This window comes from Temnothorax americanus, unplaced genomic scaffold (genome assembly GCF_048541705.1).
Source record: "Temnothorax americanus isolate GAGA-0224 unplaced genomic scaffold, ASM4854170v1 Scaffold8, whole genome shotgun sequence".
NCBI lineage: Eukaryota > Metazoa > Arthropoda > Insecta > Hymenoptera > Formicidae > Temnothorax > Temnothorax americanus.
The window spans coordinates 1,630,599-1,650,964 of record NW_027509802.1 but is presented as its reverse complement, the minus strand read 5'-3'; the positions used below and the strand labels follow the sequence as shown (position 1 = coordinate 1,650,964).

The following is a 20,366-nucleotide window of genomic DNA, read 5'->3' as shown; positions in this document are numbered from 1 at the left end:
TTAACTAAAATGCTATAGTGTACGTGACGTAAACTATAGATTTTAGTTACCCAGAGTGAATTTTGGAACGCAACCCAGTGAGCTGTTGCAGTACCCAGTGCACCCAAAATGTTTCTTTTCGCACGGTTATACGTCACCTGCAAACGATAATTATCGCGAAAAAATGCGGACTCAGCGACTTGATAAGACGATGAAATAGCTCTCATGCACGGAACACTTTCCGCTGCTTAACTGTGCAGCGTTCAAGATATCTTGTTTCGTGGATCTCATATTCTAACCTGTACGCGTTGTCACCGCGAGAAGAAAGTACCGTAAAGATTTCAGCCTTTGACAAGTATGGCATTATTATCTGAACAGAGAAGCTTTGTGACGATCTCCACCTGAATGAGGCTGATATCAACGAGCAGGAACCGATATTGTTTATACTGGCTCACGTGCTGTTGCGCAGCGAAGACATGGGGTCGAACGAGGAGAACAGACTTCCAAACGGCGACGTTCGGGTACAACGAGACGTCGATTGGGCTAGATACGGTTTACGGGATCCGGAGGAGGCGCGGGATAACGCGAAGAGGGATAGCGAGGATGGTAACAATGCCCTCGGGCCGGAAATGTATCAGGCCGGTGCAAACGAGTTGTTCGCCCAGGAATATGTAAGGATTATCGTACAAAGCAACACTGATTCGTTATACAGCATTACGGTATCACATCCGTCTTGTGTATTTTTCATAGAGTTCAGATCCTTGGTGGAAATCGAACTTTTTCATCTCCCAACCTGTGTTGTTCGGCACCTGGGATGGAGTTTTTACGTCTTGCCTTATTAACATATTTGGTGTAATTGTATTTCTGAGGTCTGGCTGGATAGTCGGTCAAGCAGGCGTTTTGAATGCAGTATTGATCATCTTTAGTACAGGTAATGTCATGAGACATATAACTAATATATTTATTATTATTGTCAACAGTGTAGAAACAGTAGAATCTCAAGCCAAATATATTTTTCATAAAATACATCTTGTTATAAGTGAGATGATTTATAAGCGAGTGTATCTTTTACAAAAGTGAGAAGAGAGTTTTCTAAGAATATATAAACCTTGTTGCTTTTTTTAAGTCGATGTTATCAAAAGATATAGATATCGAGGGAGATTACTATGTATTGTAATGATTTCAGTGTGTATCGCATTGGTGACAGTACTGTCGGCTGTTGGGATATGCGAACGATGTAGAGTCGAAAGTGGCGGAGTGTACTTTTTGTTATCGCACGTGCTGGGTTCCAGATTCGGCGGCTCCATTGGACTGCTCTACTGCTTCGGACAGGTAGAAAAGAGCAAATTCATCCTACCGTTTTATCAGCGATTCCAAGAATCGGTTTGTGGATTTTATTTCAGGCGGTAGGTTGTGCTCTAAACGTTTTAGGTTTTGGGGAATCGATGGCCGGTCTTGTAGGTTTGGATTCGGCATGGGCACAACGCGGCTTCGCGTGCGCGGCCGTTGTGCTATTGTCCGTAATTAACGTGGCTGGTGTTAAGTGGGTTGTAAAATTGCAATTTATTCTCCTTCTAATCCTACTCCTCGCTGGAGTTGACTTTATGGTCGGAAGTTTCACTCATACCAACATCGGTGAGATGATACAACGAATCATGTCATAAAATCATATATTTTACAATAGAAAATTGTTGCCGAGTGTCTTTTTATCTTAAATTAGACGCACTGAAATTATCATTTATGTGTGCAGATTCTGGTTTTGAAGGCTGGCTATCAGGAAATTTGAAAAACAACACTTTCCCCGATTATCAGGATGGATACAGCTGGTTTACTGTGTTCGGTGTATTCTTTCCAACGGTTACCGGTGTTTTAGCTGGAATTAACATGAGCGGAGATTTGAGGCATCCATCTAGTGATATTCCCAATGGTACTTTGGCGGCATTGGGAACTGGGTAAGACGAATTGTTTCCAATGTGTGAGTTATTTCAGAAACTTTTTCATTTTTACACTAAAACAATGTACTTGTTACTTGCAGAACATTTTTGTATCTGTGCTTTTTGTTGACTCTTGCGGCAACTTGCGTCAGAAATGCTTTGCTCACCAACTTTACAATAGCGTCGACGGTATCGGCAATCTCGGTGTTGTTACTCGCTGGTCTATATGTATCGTCATTCAGTAGCTGTTTGGGTGCCATGTACGGCACACCTCGCGTTCTCCAATCTATCGCCAGTCAAAATGTTATACCAGGAATGAGCTGTTTGCAAAGAGGGGTAATTATTCCTTGAATATTATTTTTTAATTTGTCTTTTAGACATACTAGATAATAAGAAACAGAGGATCAGATTTATCTTATTCTACGGTTAAGAAAATTATAATATTTTTATATCATGAAATCCTACAATTCTCTTTTATATCATAACGATTTGTTAGCAATAATTATTATATTTTCAGAGAGGACCAAATAAAGTACCTATATACGCTATGCTGGTTGTTGCTGTAGTAACGCTGACTTTCATTATTACCGGGCAAATTAATACACTCGCTCCAATCGTGACGATGCCATTCCTGTTAACGTACGCTTGCTTAGATTATGCATACTTCGCCCTCGCGCAAACATTTGATCTTCGGCATACGCGGGAACAACGATTCCGTACGCAGTCTCCAACATTCGATCGCAATTACGGTTCCGCAAGTAGGAACAATTCAATAACCGACACAGACAATGATTTGGACAGTCTGTTCCCTGAGAGAATAAGGCATAAAAATCTTATGGTGAGAAATCACATCTACCGAAATATGCATTATTATTTTCTATTTTGAAGATTTTCCCAATAGTGTGTGTGTTTGTTAACGTTTACAGAGGAACAACAGTATTTCCGACAATAACGTATATGTGGATTCGTCGCCGAGCATCGAAGACAATGCTAGTGTTTCCAGTACACCGGAACGAAAAGTTCACATACACAATAAGTTAGGAAATTGGTACAGCCCTTTGTGCAATAGATGGTTTTCATTATTGGGCGTAAGTATTTATTCATTGAAAGAATCCGTACTTTATATGTATAAACGAAATATATATATCACTTTTAAAAAATATATTCCTGACATATTTAGTTGAAAGATTAATATTGTGCGCATTCACATTGCAGTGCCTTGTAAAATTGGTTATAATGTTTCTTGTGCACTGGGGATATGCGATCGCTAATATCGTCGTCGTATTTCTCGTCTGGAGTTACGTTGGTCACGCTAACCCTGCTGTAAAACCTGGAATTTCTGCGGAATTCCAATTCTTTAAATGGTTTCGGATTGCATTACTTCGAATTATGGGGCAAGTTTAATTATTTACTTTACAATTCTCTTGAAACGATAAATTCAAGAATTATAAAGATCTGACAGGAATTGATTTGTTCCCTTGTATTCTTTTCTTGGGAATCGATTATAGAATATTGATTACAGAATACTGGTTAGAATATTTATAAAAAATTATAATGTAAAGATTTCTTTAGAAGATAATTTGTATTTTATCGTTATATAGGAGGAAAGTTTATGATTACGAGCAGATAGTAGTGACCCCGGTGCATCCGGGTGTTGAAACGTGTTCAGCTCAATTGAACGAAGAGAACGAAGATTTTTCGGGAAGAAGAAGGTATCATCAAACCGCTACAGTTACAGGTCAATACGTTAATGTCGACTAAACGTATGAAATGGCGTGATCTTTCCAGAATTATGAATCGCGCGTGTTCATATACTATTTCAATAACGAACGCACGTCTTTTAAAATACGTTTTCAGTGGCGAGAACAGATTACGAACAGCATATATATATATTAACGGCTAATATTTAATATTTAATATTTCAAGACATAAGAGGAGCAGCTTGCGAGCAATCTTTAGGCAATTATGATTTCCACCTCATTTTATAATATTGTCAATCGCGCAAACAGCTAGTCTAACTTATTTAATGTGCATACGATAATTGAAGCTTTTTAAGAGCATTTTAACACTCAATGAGACAATGGATCATATACAAAATTGATTGTATGAAACGTACAAAGAACTGATGTAATGGTAGTGTTAGATTTTTGTAAGTATTTACTTATCGCGATTGGCGTACACAGACGGGGTAATCTGCTACTAAAAGTAATGATTTATCCTTATAATGTCATTCAACTTGACGGACATCTGAGAAAAAATATTCACCTTACCTTCGTAATCTCACATCAAAGACGATAAGATAGTCTAGATATTGAATTTTTACGTTCGCAGATAATCAAGTGATAATGGCAAGTACGGCAATCGCATCGTGCATGAAAATACTCTGTAAATACCTGACAATATATTTATCCACTATTTAACACTTTTATAATTCTCGTACAAATGCACGAATTTGTAACTGCAGAAAGGAATATATATATATATATATATATATATATATATGTACGTGTGAAAGAGAGGTCTAATATAATTGTTGTCAGTTTTCCTGTTTGTTTATAAATCGTTTCGCGAAATCTGCTGAAACAAATGGTAGCGAAAATAAATTTATTTTTTATATAGAAAGATATACGATCCTTTCGATTGTATTAAACGATAGTATTAAATTTGACTGCAATTGCAACATCATTATCATTATTATTGTGCGAGTTCTCGGAGTTCTCAGAAGGTTGTTCAATGATTATTGTAATACATTAAAGAAAAGTCACATGATATATTAACGACGGAAAGAAATACAAGCAGTATTCTTTAATAATTTCCATGTATATATAACGATAATCTTATATTATAAAAATTATTTTACAGCAATATCAGCGAATATATATTTCTTCCTATTGCGAAAATTCTTACATTTTATCACTGCGATCTCTATCCTACGGACGCGACTATTAGTTCAGCGACGTCTGGATCTTGACAGAGAACAGATAGTTGCACGTAAACTTGCGTTCCATTCAGCGCTAGTCTAGCACGTGCTAATACTTCCTTTCCTCCTCGGAAGACGCCACTCAGGAGCAGATTGTGAGCAGCCGTTCCGCTCTGTACCTTATTACTGCGTTCCACAGCTTCTAGGCCCAAGAATTCTGTAAGACTTTGAATCGCTCCTTCCAAAGACGTCACTGTAGCCCCCAAAGCGAATGTCTCCTCTAGCTTGACAAATCCTTTCGCAGCGTATGTATCCCAAGCGGTATTAAAGTCCATGCCTCTGTTACCAACGCCACGTACTTGATCAGCTAGAGTCACTTCCAAATCTTCCAACTGAAAAAATCGCATTTATATACAAATTAATAAATAACGTTAATATTTTGTGAATAATAATTTCGTTGATATAATAAATATTTATAAACAAGCGTATTTTTCTCTCATGAGATTTAAGAAATTATATTGATTTTGTATCAATGCATTGCTCGCAGAAGTATTTATATGAAAGTCACTTTTTGTTATATCATTAAAAGTGATCTTTTACCATATATTCGTCGTGGTATCCTTGTTCAGCGTCTGGTATTCCCGTCGTTGGATCGCAATCCCTTGCCATAAATCGTAACGTCGTAGGAATGGTAACGACACTCGTTTGTACATCTTCCGGATATTTCAATACTGTGTAGGTGGTTCCTGGTTCATTGTAAGGTAATCGCGGACATGGTACTACGCACACAATGGAGTAACTGAAATAAACGACTCATTACAACATCTGCCATAAAAAATATAAGGAGGTAACATATATAAATACATATATATTTATATATAAATGCATCGATAGTATATTTACCCTGCAGGAGGCTCAACGCCCACTACCACATCTTCGAGAAGTTGATCGGAGAGCGTGTTCACACAGTCAAACTGTAAAATGAGAAACTCAGGGAATGTGTGTTTGATGCATTTGACATTATATTCCGTTTCGGATTCCGTTAATTCAAACACCGGCGAGGATTTGAGGAGCGACGTGTCTCGGATGATCGTGGCCAAATGCGGGATCTGCGATAATTTCTCCATAAAGCTTTCTTCTCTGGTCAAACGAGGTTGCTTAATAGTGGTGTGCACTTCGACTTGAGCTGGTTCCTCTACTGTCTGAGCTGGCGGTATCTGTAATTCAATGTAAATAAACATAAATGAAAACGAAAGACATGTATGAGTAGTGGGTAATTGTCTCGCTTTCATAAGAAAGTTTATCAGAAAATCGGAATACTATACCTGAGAAATGTCGAACGATTCTTCCATGGATGTCAGCATGTAATTCTTCAAGGCCCTTTCCAGTGTCGGTACCGACAGCAAGGGCGGCTGCACCAGCGGCAATATAGTCGGGTCGTTCTGCTGTTGCAAAATCGTGCAATAGTAAGCCGCACGATCGCGTACCTCATCGTCCGAGTCCAGCTGGCAACGTGAGAGCAGCACCAACACGTTTGGAAGCAAGGGTGGGCAGGCGGCAGCGAAACGTGCCAATGCAGTAACGGCTGCTGCTCGCACGCTGGCACTCTCGAGAATAACGCGATTGTAGATGAAGCGGATATATCTCGACGGTTGTTTCGACGTGGGTCCCTCCTGGCCAAGTAAATGCAAAATGCGAACGGCTAGGGAGATGTGCTCGCAATCCTCGATGAATTCGCAGAGATGCGCGAGCCCCGCTTCTTTGGCTTCCGCGTTTCCTTCCATCACGGCTATAATGGTGTCGGCGATCGCCGCTTTGTACTCGAGCCCGCCCTCGTCTCTCAGCATAGCCGAAAGGAAATTCATCAGAACCGCGTGCTTGCGAGGGAACTTTTGACACAGAGCCCTGAGAAAAAAAAGAGATTTTAGAAGAAAAATATATACATTAGCGATGTGTTATTGTGTAACTCGAGAAATCAAATTTACCTGATGGCTTGGACCACTACGACCTTAAATTCGTCCGAAATTTCCGACACAAAGGTGGCGATCTGCTTCATCAGACGGTCAACAGAACTCTCCGCTCCGGTTTTTAAGAGAGTGGTTATCGCCAAAGTGGCGATCGATCTGTTCGAGTCTGTGATGAGATTTTCCAGATCAAGATTGCAAGCCGTGACCGCCGCCGGATGAGACATCGCAACTTTGTTGAGAGTCCTGACTGCGGCGAACCGAAGTGCTGGCTTCGGCGAGCCACAGAAGAGCTGCAGGACACTGATCGCAGGTCCGATCTCTCTGGCGCCGCTTCTTCCAAGATTGACCAAGGCGTGCGCCGCCTCGTACACCACCATCTCGGACTTGTGACGCAGACAGGACTCGATGAATCCTATCAGTTCCTCGCCCTCGTCCACCTCGTCCAATAATTTATACGCCATTCTGATCAGCATGCACGCCGCGTAAGGGCTCTTCGGGCTCGTCTTCATAAGTTTGGCGACCAGCTTGATCACCGCATGCTTGTCCGCCTTACGTGCTTGATACAGGACACCCAGGGCGTGATACTGAACCATCACGTTGTTAGAATTCAACGCCTCCTGCGCCTCGTTCGCCCATCTTCTCGCGACGTCGCTCGACACGCTCGTCAAATGCAAGGACGAGACAAGGGCAGCACTGGAGACGGCCGGCGAACGATCGACTATGGCTTGCTTCATGTAGCGCTCGATGGCCGCCAGCATGCTGCCGTCGGTGATGGTGCAGAGCGCCCGAATGGCAGCAGCCCTGTACAAATCCTCCTTCCCTGTCATGTCTTTCGTTAGACTGGACGTGACTATAATCACGTCCTCGGCTAAGGAACTCAATTCTTTGATGCCCAGATAGACCAGCCGTCTCAGGATGACATCGCGTGATTGAAACAGCTTGGTCATGGCGAAGAAAGCCTCGGTGGCTTCGGTTGTACCCAACTGTTCGCCCTGATTGAGTAAATATAGAATCTTGGTGAGAATGTGAGCGCATTTTTTCGGATTGACGGGCGTGTTGTTGAATGTACGTGCTTCCTGAAGAACCGTGGTCTTCTCCAAGTTTTGAAACGGGTTCCCACCGCCTTGATCAGACAGAAAAGACACGTGTCAGTTGCTCGGCAGTGTTAATCAACGCTAAATTCTAAACATTTATAACGCGTATAACATTTGGAAATGTACGTTCGTAAGAAATATTACAAAATCTAATGTATTCCGTAGCTGTACTCATCACTGACATCTGAAAATGTGTTTACTTGTAATTGTCCGAGACTGACAAGCCTGACAGACCCGATAACCTGCGCGCGACTTCTAACTTTCGTTCGCGAGCAACGTTCGCGTTAAGAGAAAAATATAGGAATATTAAATTCATAATTATACCGTCCTCCTCCTCCTTCTTGTCGCGCTTAAACGTAATCATGTTTCACTGCAAACAGAATCTCGAGAGACGAAAAAATATCACGACACGTCAGCTCGACGTGTTCTAGACGGCCATTGCAGTTTTGCAGTTTCTGTCTCTGTCTTCCGCTAGTTCCGCTCCGGAAGCGATTGTAAACAAAAATGGCGTCCGCCTTGGAGAACTTGGAGGCTCAATTGGAGCTCTTTATCGAGAACGTACGGCAAATACGCATTATAGTGAGCGATTTTCAACCGCAAGGGCAAAACGTATTGAATCAAAAGATGTGAGTATTCGTGCAACGTGCATACGTTTGCATACTTACACATAAGGACATTACCTTTATAAATTAACCTCGCGACGGCGAGGTTGTACGACAACGAGCGTTCCACTTCGTGCCACAATTGAGCAATAATAAATTGTTGCATGTGCTTGTTAGAAGAGCACTTTTGAGATCCGATAGTTAGACAGGTTAGAAGATCTTTAATGTGTTTTTTTGAGAAAAGCACATTTTTGAAAATACAATGTAGCTTTGTTATTTTCTTTGCTATAAATTACAGTTTGCTCAGCTGAGACTTCATATTTGTGTAAATTGTAGCTTGTATCACCCGAAATGTAAAATTTATTAAAAAGTACATTGACAAATTTGTTTTTCCTTACAGTCAAGGCTTAGTCAATGGCCTACAGGAAATTGACAAGCTAAAGTCTCAGGTACAAGACGTCCATGTGCCACTGGAAGTATTTGAGTAAGTCGTTATAATACTGATGTCATCATCGATGCGTATCCGGCTAAGGAAATAATAATTATTATTATCGTTAAACACTTGTTTCAGTTATATCGACCAAGGGAGAAATCCGCAGTTATACACCAAAGACTGTATAGAGAAAGCTCTGACGAAGAATGAACAGGTGAAAGGGAAAATCGATGCCTATAGGAAATTCAAGGCGAACATGCTGGTGGAATTGAATCGAGTTTTCCCGAACGAACTGACCAAATACAGAGCGATTCGCGGAGACGAATAGGATAAATGTAACTTAAAGGACCAGATTATGACAAACAAATGTTTCTTTGCAAACGCTGCCACATGATATGTAATTTACGTTTTCAATAACTTCTATATTTATTAAAGAATATATTATCTATGCATGATACTTGATATTACTCTTTCTTATATATATATTATATATTATAAGCGTAAATATATATATGTGCAACTTTCTAAAAATCGGATAAACTTACAAGAGAAAGATCGAAATTTTTATATTTTGCAGTATTCTTGGCTCAATTAACTTATACTAATTGAACCAACAAATTTTGCAAATTTTATTGAATAGCGTCACGCTATTGTTTGTATTGAAACACTTGTATATTACGCTTAAATTGTTTATATGAAATTATTTTGCAAATATGCGTATCATAAATATCACGATTTAATCAACATGGCCTAAGAAATTAAAATAATTTTAAGATCAATTGTTACAGAATTTAAAAGAAAAGAGATGAGTATATAATCTTCGTTGAATACTAAGATATGACGATAATAATTATTATCAATCGATGTCAAGTTCAAGTGCGACTTGCTTGGTTAGTCATGTAACAGGTGTGTTTATAAACAGCTTTATAATGACTGTATTAACCCGAGTATTACTTGAGTAGAAAAAAACTGTTAAATCTCTACTCTGTACTCAATAATCGCAACTCTAAACTCTACACTCGTGTAATGCTAACTAGTACAATTTTGAAGGTGTACGGAATTATCGAGGTGACACTTCTGTCTCGCACAAATATTTTGTCAATGACGAATAGCTGAGTGAATATTTGATTACGACTTTCAATTACGAATATCACGTGTTACATGTATTATGTTATCGTTGAATAATACAGTAATTTGATAAGTTGCAAAAAAGAGGGATTTAATTTTAGATGCACACGGATAAATGTCAACGCGTAAAAATACAGTAATATCATTTATATATTGTGCTAAGAAAATTAATTATATAATTTTGGAAAGGACGGAAGATCGATGTTACGAGAGAGAACCGAGATTTTGTTAGATCTGCGATCAAGCGAGACAATATTCTTAAGACCGATATTTTTCGGTTTAAATTTTTTTATTTATATATGTTGTGTATATATATATATTATATTTTAATTTTCATATAGTCCCACTGTGTGACGCAGCGAAATAATTTGCGCTCCACGCGCGCGTGCCATTTTTCGCACATTAAAGACATATATCGTTCCCCACTCGGCTTTTCCCCTCTACTTTGCAAGCACAGCGTGAATGCGATCTTTGGGCGAAGGATAAAATCATTCTACGGACAGTACGGACGACAATCGAGCGTTCGACAGTAGCCCTGGCGATCACTTTAAGCGGCATGCTCGCACTACTGATCGTCGTCCTCGCGCTTCAATACGGTGCCAATCAAGCCGAAGAGTATACGTGAGTACCAAGCCGAGAGATTGGTCCCGAATTTAATGTTAGATACAGGAAAATGCAGCTTACGTCGATTGTCTCATTTCGCTATTTTCACGTAGAAATATGTTACAAAAATCATTTTCACATTTTGGTGCCAAGTAATGCTCCAGCAAAAAATACCGGTATAATTTTGGTAGATTTAGTTTTTTTTTTATATGTATCTAAACTTTGACTCACATCGAAATTTAGATACCAAAGCCTTCCGGTCGACTTTCAGTACCAAGCGCTCTTGTCTCGTTGCATTCTCTAATCGTCATTATTTGTTTTCTCACGTGCTGGAATAAACGCGTACATTTTAAAGCGGTCAAGTGATAGAGCGCTATCCGATTGCGTGAATGTTAGTTTTAAATAGAAAGGCAATTCACCTGGTACACGGTGAAAGCAACAAGTGGGCATTCGTTGAGAAATAGACCGCATCGGTCGCCTCGACGCGACGTCTTCCCGAAGTTCAAAGACATTCGGAAAATTATTGAGTTTTTACTGTGCCTTCTCGTACTTCTCGAGTTTGAGTGCAGCAACATCGTAAACATCTGCTTAGAAATGTTTTCACGACGTAATAGTGAACAATAATGAGATAATCTGCTGCTTCTTTTGCTAACGATAAGAATTATTTTGATCCTCTGATAAAATCTCTGATATGTATGGATGAGATATTAAGAATTCATAATGTAAAATAATTTTGCGTTTTTTAAATGATTTATAAATTACGTTCTTTAAATTTTTTCTTTATGAAAAAATGATAAAATATGATTTACTGTATTTGATTCGGGTTGTAAGAAGAATCAGAAATGTTACGAATTGCATAAATTTTAAAGCATAAGCTCTTTTCTATCTTTCTATGAACAATATCGGCGTGTGAAGTTTTGCTTTGAAGAATATTTAACAAGTTAGATATTTTTTTAATGCACTTTTATGGTGAAAAAATCTACAAAAAAATCACGTGTTTTTTGACGTTATATTTATAAAAGAACTTAGGTCTTAAATATGCAGTTCTTAACATTTCTGATTCTCTTTGCAGACACGAGGATTATTTTTCGAACTTCGATAATCAGAAATTATTTTACGTTGCTCTTAAAAGTAAAGAAAAAAATATTTTTTTTGTACTATTATAAAATATAAATACAGTACTATTCTTTGATACATTAGTTGTTCTTCACAAGTTGACTAAAAAAATGATTAAGATATACAGCAGAATAGTCACGCGCCGTTACATTACAATTCTTTTGTGGATATCAGTTTGAGTTTCGTTTCACGAATATTCACGAATGAGAACGTATGACCGACCTTTATAACGTTTTATCATATTTAGCGGTTTAAAGACCTACATTAGAATCTCACAACGGGATTTAAATGCTCGCACTACAACGCGGTGTACGTTCTTTTAGATATGGATTGGAGAAATATCAAGATGAGATTGATGGTGGATTAAAGAGATGATTAATTTATATGCTGCATGTTGCTCTACTGATTATTGGCAAAATATTTTTATCTCAATTCTATAATACGTGAAAATATAATTAACAACACGTTTTGTAGCCTCCAAATCATAATAATAGAAATTTGTTATAAATTGCAAATTTTATATATATATATATATATATATATATATATATATATATATATGTCGCCTTAAGATATTTAATATTTAATTTAATTTTTTTCACGTTTTAACACTTAGCCGATTAATTAGGCCAATAAAAAGGCATGCAGAAAACTTACCCTACGTCAACACATAGGCTGGTTTTTTATCTTTTATAAAAAAATTAATTTTGTGATATGTTATACAAAGGTGTTTCGTATTTCTTAAAAATTACGATTAAGCATCGTTATGCTTTAACGATTAATGAGATTCTCAATCAACGTCAAAAAATACGCAGTTACGCAAAGATCAGATAATAAAATCGGTAATTAAAAAGATAATGACAAATTTTAATCTAATAAATTAAAAACAGGATGAATTATGTTAAGATAAAATCAAGATTTTTTTCAATAAACATCCGATAAAACGTGCCAATCTTTCCTCTTCAAATCACAGTTCTCTTTGGCACTACAAGTGCGATGGCGGCCTATGCAAGAAGGTATTGATAACGGAAGAAGACACCAACCCGGTCGCTCTTAGCGTATGCCAATTGTCATGCGGCCAAGGTGGTGCTCTGTGGCCGAAGCCGACAGGACATATGTCCATCGGCAAGAGCGTGGTGCAGCTTAATCCTGAGAGCATTACACTCGCCGGAATTTCCACTCAGACAGCGGTGGGCAATCTGCTTCAGACGAACGTGGTTCGTATGAAAGAGAACGCGAAGAAGCTCGGTGATTCCTTAACTTTGAACGCTGGTGGGACCGGGCTGGTAATACGTTTTAAAGAAGGACTCAATCTCGACAATGCCAAACTGACCTTGGAAACGGACGAGAGGTACACTCTCCAAGTTGCTACAGTCGACGGAGAGGTAAGCTGTAACAAAGAAAGTTAAAGGAGCGAGAAGCACGATGTTGAATAAATTTACATTTGGATTCTCATTAAATTGACAACTGGTTTCTAGAGAAACACCAAATTATTCGAGATAGTATTTATGTGAACATCTTGAGAATAGAACTGTTTTCATCAAAATTTTATAGATGTGTCGAATAAAAAAAAAATCTCTTTTATTTCGAGATACATTAAAAATAATAAGACACATAGACGTCACCGATGTTATGCGTTATTGGCCGTTTAAAGCTTCGTCCTGACCATTGCAAGAAACATTCTCATCGACATTGTAGATAACAATTAATGTATGGAAACAAATGTGTGTGTGACAAAATTTTAGTAACTACTATTTTTATTACTAAATTTGTATCCGGCAAAATATATGTGACAAATGTATTTCACAATTTCTTGGATTCGAAATGAAATTTTGTCGAATGCGCTGTTGGCGACATATTAATATCTTGTTCAGTTTTAACGAGGCTTAAGTTTCGATTTCATTATTTTATAGTGTGTGTAATATTTCACAATTGCTGGTTTATAGGTGCTTGGACATAAAAACGAGTTTTTTTTCACACATTCAGATGCATAGTATGTATATACGTATATAGTACGTATATACATATAGGTATCATGTTTTATCGTGTTTCATCATTAGGTCATACTGTGTTTTGTTAATGATCATATGATCTCCCAAATTCACTGGCGACGCGTTAGTCAGATAAATTAAGACCATTACAATTTTTTCGCAACGTGACGAGAAGTATATACTTCATTTAAATTTTGTATTAAATTTTATCGTATTGCATATGTATTTATTATTATTTTTTTCAATTAATTTAATCTAGATTTATTTTAATCTGATTCGTTTATACCCGAGAAAAAAGTGGCTATAACAATACATTATAAAAAATATTAAAAGATATGAAAGATATAAAAAATTAATTGCACATCGAGATTTACTTTTAGTACACATTCGCAGTTTATTAAAGTTTATTAAAATAATTCATAGGTGGAAGCTTATATTACGGCGAACACGTACTTCGGAGCTCGACACGCATTGGAGACCCTCAGCCAACTGATCGTCTTCGACGATTTGCGCAATCAAGTTCGAATATCCAACGAGACACATATTATAGATGGCCCGAAGTATCCCTATCGCGGAATCCTTTTGGACACCAGCCGAAACTATGTCGACAAGGAGACGATTCTGCGGACGATCGACGGTATGGCCATGTCCAAGCTGAACACATTCCACTGGCATATCACCGATTCCCAGAGCTTCCCCTATGTTAGCAAAACATGGCCTGATTTCGCCAAGCATGGTAGCTACGCGCCGACCAAGATCTATACTCCCGAGACGATTAGGGAAATCATCGATTACGCCTTGGTTCGCGGTGTCAGAGTCCTGCCAGAGTTTGATGCACCCGCACACGTTGGCGAAGGCTGGCAGTGGGTGAGTAATAACTTCGTTATCAGCAAGTGAATATGACATTCGTAAATAATAATTAGAAAACAGTTAAATCAGATTAGGAAAAATTAAGGAAATTAAAAGTCCATTATAAATGTATCATTATTAAATACAATTTACACCATTTTTCTTTATCTTTTTAATTTAATCTATAGTATTTTTTATATATATGTTCTAACGAATAGGTGGGCGACAACGCGACAGTTTGCTTCAAAGCCGAACCCTGGAAGGATTATTGCTTAGAACCGCCGTGCGGTCAGCTGAATCCTACCAGCGAAAGAATGTACGAGGTCCTTGAGGGACTTTATAAGGATATGTTGGAAGATTTCCAACAACCGGACATCTTCCATATGGGCGGTGACGAAGTTAACATCAACTGCTGGAAATCCCAAAGCATTATCACCGATTGGATGCTGAAGAGAGGATGGGATCTTAACGAAACCAGTTTTTACCGATTGTGGGATTACTTCCAGGACAAAGCTCTGGAGAAGCTGAAGATTGCCAACGGCGGCAAGAACATTACGACTGTCCTGTGGACCAGCGGATTGACGAACGAGGAGAACATTGAACATCTGGATCCTGCAAAATATATCATTCAGATTTGGACGACCAGAAACGACCCAACTATCGGCAGGCTGTTGCGAAACGACTTCAAGATTATTTTCTCAAATTACGATGCTTTGTACCTTGACTGTGGGTGAGAAAACATTATGGAATATAGCGTTGCATATTTATCTATTTTATTACAAACCGTAATGTGTATCAAGTATTTGACTGCGTGTAGATAAAAAATTAGCATTAATAAGTACGTGTGTCAGTCGCGTTAAATAAGTTTATAAACATATATTACATCTTCTTAGAAATAAGTATTAATTATGTTTTACCTCTTCTCGTATATAGATTCGGAGCTTGGGTAGGCGAGGCACCCAACAATTGGTGCTCGCCGTACAAGGGTTGGCAACAGATCTATGAAACTTCTCCATTAGAGATGATCAAGCAACAAGGATACGGGAATAAGAAACATCTTATTCTAGGCAAATTCTTTAAAATTTCATTAGTACTTTCCCCGATAAGAAAATTGCTCAAATATTGTACAATAATTATATCATAAAATGGAGAGAAATTTTACAATAATTGGATTAAGATAATGCATCATAATGCAACGGTGTTGTCAGAATAAAATTTCTAAATAATATTTGCTCAAAAATTGATAAATTCAATTTTTGATATAAATTATACACAATTATTTCGACATTCAGAAGCAAAATCACATACTTGTAGAAAAGGTCATAGAAAAAAAAGGACGAATTGTTTATCTGATAAACATTTTGAAATATTACTTATGTTAAAAAAGAACAAAAATATTTATAAAACCTCTTAAGCGAGGATATATTTCCTCTTACTACCTTAATCGGAGGATGCCAGTTGTTAAACGACTAAACGAGGAAAATGTGGGATGAAGGCCGGGCCGGGATCGAACCCGGGACCCTTCAGTTTACTAACTATCCGCGTTAGCGCGAAGCCATGCGTCACCCCAAAGATCTTCTCGAAGAGCAAAATTTAGGGCTATTATGCAAAAGAATATTATTAAGACATGTTAGTTAAAACAAATTTAACAGAGAAATATAAATAAGTACAGATTTGTTGAACTTATAAATCCATTAATATCCGGTTTATAACATTGATATGCTAAAATGCTAAATAATTACAATTTAATTGATCATCTGATTTGCTACGTATTTTTTTTTCCATAGGTGGAGAAGCAGCGCTTTGGACCGAACAGGCGGACAGCTCTAATATTGATTCGAGATTGTGGCCGAGATCGGCTGCGATGGCCGAAAGATTGTGGAGCGAGCCGGATTTCAAGTGGCATCACGCTGAACAGAGAATGTTGAGGCATCGCGAGAGACTCGTCGAACGAAAAATCCACTCGGACAGCTTAACACCTGAGTGGTGCTTGCAGAACCAAGGCTCGTGCTATTAAACCATAAACTACGATGCTATAAAAACTATTCTACTTCTAATGTCATTGTTTCTATTTTCTATACGTCTGATATTAAAATAATCCATCATGTTTCAATCTTGTCGTCGTTTTGTTTCTTTCTCTTACATCTTTCTTCTTTTCTTCATCAAATCTCATTGACATAAAAAAATTCAGAAATTTTATCAATTGCAATTTACTGCATACAAATTAAATTCTTCTTGAAGAAAAAATACATACTTGGTATTTAAAAGAAATCACATAGGTTTTTTTATTTATTTTATACAAACTTAGATATTTTTAATTAAGAACAATTTGATTATTTATAAATAATTAAACGTTTATTAACATTCTGTAAAACGGAACTTATGTTCCTTATCCTCTAATGATGACAATCGGGATGAACTTTACCATCGTACTTTTAATCACATAGCCATGTTCGCAATACTTTCGAACTGTGAAGAAAGACAATAAGTAAATGCTGGCCGTATAAAGCAATATCGTACATTGGATATGTATATATATATTAGGTATCAAGACTGATTGAGATATTCTCGTTGTTTTTCTCAATGGAGATTATCCGTCGAAATTGATTTGTCGTAGCTCTCGAAAAAAATTAATCATATATAAGTATGTATTTATGTACATATAGTTGTGCTACAAATTCTGTTGTTAAGAAAAATAAATTTATTTGATAACTAAAATCATTATGATTGGTCAAATCAATAAAATAAGTATACATTTCATACTGCTTTTATTCTAGTTATGAAATAAATTCAATTTTCTTAGGAACATAATTTATGACATGTCTATATGTATATGTATATGAGATGTCCGGGACGTGAGAGCGAACTCGTAATTGACGGATTTCCTGGGTTCAATCCCTCATCCCGCATAAATGGATTTTAAATTCGTAATCTGCATAAAGTGCAACAACAGCTCCCATAATGAGCGGCAGAATATAAAACACAGAGAGCAAGGAGAAAAACTACTGTGCTTATATTTACTTTAATTCTCATGAGAACTCATGTGTCACAACACATCTGCCAAGATGTTATGAAGAAGATATACATATATTGTATATATACAGATAATCTACTTGAACAGGTACGTTGTAACGATACTTATTATTACTTGTCATAAGTTAAAAGTTTATTGAGTCGGTGTTGCAAATTTTTTCGCAACGATCCTGTGGTATATTTTATAAAAAAACATGTATGTGTGTAAAATCATCATCTGCCTTGTCTCTGAAGTTTGATACATAAAATTTCTAATTCCCAAATATAATTATTATTTTTATGCCACTTTCTCACTTTTTCTTAAATACAAAAAACAAACATCGAGAGATTAGTAATTCTAAACATTTGCATTCTTATCGTACATGTATCATTATTTATTCTTTAATGCATAACGAACAGCAAAGAATGAAATTATTATTATATTGAGTACATTACAAATATTTCAATATTTAAGTTAAATGATAAAAAAGATGTAACTTCTCTCTTCCAGCGAAGTTAAGATCTTATTTACGAGTTAAATGAGTAAACATCCACAAATATTTTACAACAGATAGATTAATCGTTAAAAGTCTGAAATTACTTGATTTTGATCATCTTTTTAAGCGACTTAAACGAAATTCTATTTTCTGCAACGTTTCACACTTTTTCGTGAGGTATTCAGACCCATAAGAATCGATAATGGAAAAAAATCTTTCTCAATCACGAGATAAAGTGTGATTATCTAAACCGTTCCGATTCATTGCTAATAGCTGTCCCCCTTATCGTCGAAGGGTGTCTTCACGAAGTATGTGGTAAGGGTTCCTTTGCCCTTCACGTATGTCGGTCCTCGACAAACGAGCTCATATCCGGCATCGATGAGGATCTTGGCAGTGTCCTCGGTGACTTGGAGCTTGCCCATCTCACCGCAAGTGTCCATCCTGGAAGCCACATTCACCGTGTTTCCCCAAATGTCATATTGCGGCTTCTGTGCACCTACAACGCCCGCTATCACCGGACCGTGATTTAAGCCTGCGATTAACAAGTATTTGATCATTTAATTATTTCACAGAGCTAAAGGGACAATTGACAAGAATATATGTAATTTATTACGCGATTGTTTGTTATTTAAAATACTTCTATTTAATTTCTTATTAAAAATGTTTAAATATAAAAAAATATTTTGGTAAAAAGAATTTAACAATAATAGCGTTAGTGATAAGTCCTACCTATTCTCAATTTGAATCTCTGGAAAGAATCCCTGTTGATCTGATCCAGAATGGTCATAAGCGCGATGGCAAACTCGACGAGTACAATTACATTATGATCTTGTTGCTTTAGTAGATCCTACATAAAACGGATAAAGAATGATATTATTTTGACACAATTTTCTTTATTACATAATTAAAAAATTTTTCAACGCGCGCGCGCACACACACATACACACGTACATATTATTTTATGCAAAATTACATATATTTATTCAACTGGCTTTTCAAAATTAGATTAAGAAGAATAAATAATTATATTAAATATTACGAAATTTCTTTATAAACAGAACAAGTTGCTCAAGAAATCAGATAAGTTAATTTTGTCTCTAGAGTTTAATTTTATGATTTCACCTTGCCATCACCGTCTTCCTTTCCTGGACTCAGACCGGATGCCAACATGTAAGTACTACCTATCGTCTTGATCTTTTCGATCCCCGAGAACTTCGGCTTGAGTAGGAGCTTGTCGAAGTCACAAATGATCTCGTTAAGTAGACGCAGACACTCGAGACCTTGCTTGTTTATGTCGGTTTCGTCATAAAATTCCTTGTAATTCGGAATCGACGCGAACATTACAGCGATGCTGCTATATCTCTCGTGATAGAGTTCCTGTTGGTTAGAAGACAATGATTATCTATATCTATATATATATATATATATAATTATCTTTTGCTTCAATCATTATACATTTGTATTATTAAGAAAATAGGTGCGCGTGAAAATGATCAAAATATTAAATAATTTTTTAAAAAGAGCTACAGATTGTGTTTTGCATATTTCAATCTATATAAAATAATTTCTGAATGTATTTAAATAAGTGTTAAAAAAAAAATTAACATACAGTACTTGCGTCGATCAAAGTGGATAATGCATGTGCAACGATGCGAGTATCAAATTAGCATATTACTAAAGCTGTAATAAGTGTAATAAGTACATTTGTATGCGAATAACATATAATCAATTTAAATGCTTATCGATTATCATGTGTCATGATTAATATATTGAAAAGTGCAAATTTCAATAATTACGGTATATAAATTAGATTTATCAAGATAATCACTTTTTAGTGAATTAATTTATTAAATATTATACGATGAAAAAAAAAATAACTCCGAACATCGAAGTTTTAAGAGCTGACCTGCATAGCTCTTGTAGCTAAAAAGTGATCAGCCACGTGCGCTGGAAGAATGTTCTCCAAGAGAATCTTGTTGATGCCTCTCATGGTTTCCACTTCGTCCTGCTCGACCATCAACTTGCTCTTCCATAGAATATCCATCCTGGATGTATATTCCACTTGTCTGTCGAGAATGTGGAGTATCAGGCTGACGAGAACCAGTAAATATCCCACTTGCATCAGGTAATGGACGCCGTAAAACCTGCGCAAATGTAGCTTCCGTAACATTGCAAGACTTTCCAGAGTGTTTGCGATTTATAATACATGCATCGCTCGAATTTTCAGAGCGCCTCACTTAC

General features: G+C 37.0%; 5 protein-coding genes across 6 annotated transcripts in view; 3 read left to right on the top strand and 2 right to left on the bottom strand.

The window, feature by feature from the left end:
- The first annotated feature begins 81 nt into the window (after positions 1-81).
- On the top strand, positions 82-4,778 carry LOC143907420 (solute carrier family 12 member 8). The gene is made up of 10 exons (XM_077424217.1): positions 82-650; positions 730-910; positions 1,166-1,311; positions 1,383-1,614; positions 1,730-1,931; positions 2,015-2,249; positions 2,431-2,751; positions 2,840-3,001; positions 3,129-3,307; positions 3,515-4,778. The coding sequence occupies exons 1-10, from the start codon at positions 456-458 to the stop codon at positions 3,672-3,674; spliced, it is 2,013 nt and encodes a 670-aa protein (XP_077280343.1). The 5' UTR covers positions 82-455; the 3' UTR covers positions 3,675-4,778.
- Gammacop (coat protein (coatomer) gamma) lies at positions 4,669-8,358 on the bottom strand. The gene is made up of 6 exons (XM_077424216.1): positions 8,219-8,358; positions 6,819-7,923; positions 6,159-6,738; positions 5,737-6,050; positions 5,434-5,632; positions 4,669-5,225 (listed from the first exon to the last, which is right to left on the bottom strand). The coding sequence occupies exons 1-6, from the start codon at positions 8,256-8,258 to the stop codon at positions 4,839-4,841; spliced, it is 2,625 nt and encodes an 874-aa protein (XP_077280342.1). The 5' UTR covers positions 8,259-8,358; the 3' UTR covers positions 4,669-4,838.
- A 1-nt stretch (position 8,359) lies between these two features.
- On the top strand, positions 8,360-10,355 carry Med10 (mediator complex subunit 10). Of its 2 annotated transcripts, XR_013259844.1 has the most exons (4): positions 8,360-8,520; positions 8,897-8,980; positions 9,068-9,326; positions 9,718-10,355. XR_013259844.1 is itself a non-coding variant. In XM_077424220.1 (3 exons), the coding sequence occupies exons 1-3, from the start codon at positions 8,399-8,401 to the stop codon at positions 9,255-9,257; spliced, it is 396 nt and encodes a 131-aa protein (XP_077280346.1). In that variant the 5' UTR covers positions 8,360-8,398; the 3' UTR covers positions 9,258-9,386. The 2 variants fall into 2 exon arrangements, 1 of the variants encoding a protein (XP_077280346.1); XM_077424220.1 differs by lacking the exon at positions 9,718-10,355 and having other exon boundaries at positions 9,068-9,386.
- Hexo1 (beta-hexosaminidase 1) lies at positions 9,718-16,729 on the top strand. Its single transcript, XM_077424218.1, has 7 exons — positions 9,718-9,835; positions 10,399-10,678; positions 12,750-13,161; positions 14,191-14,634; positions 14,835-15,346; positions 15,550-15,683; positions 16,404-16,729. The coding sequence occupies exons 2-7, from the start codon at positions 10,614-10,616 to the stop codon at positions 16,631-16,633; spliced, it is 1,797 nt and encodes a 598-aa protein (XP_077280344.1). The 5' UTR covers positions 9,718-9,835; positions 10,399-10,613; the 3' UTR covers positions 16,634-16,729.
- Positions 16,730-16,876: 147 nt separating this feature from the next.
- The window catches only part of Adcy2 (adenylate cyclase type 2 Ac76E), a 42,730-nt gene continuing 39,240 nt past the window's right edge, over positions 16,877-20,366 (bottom strand). Inside the window, exons 16-19 of the mRNA XM_077424215.1 lie at positions 20,032-20,269; positions 19,248-19,502; positions 18,855-18,972; positions 16,877-18,657 (exon numbers count right to left, since the gene is read on the bottom strand). Coding sequence (XP_077280341.1) covers positions 18,392-18,657; positions 18,855-18,972; positions 19,248-19,502; positions 20,032-20,269 — 877 coding nt within the window. The 3' untranslated portion in view covers positions 16,877-18,391. The remainder of the gene's footprint in view (positions 18,658-18,854; positions 18,973-19,247; positions 19,503-20,031; positions 20,270-20,366) is intronic.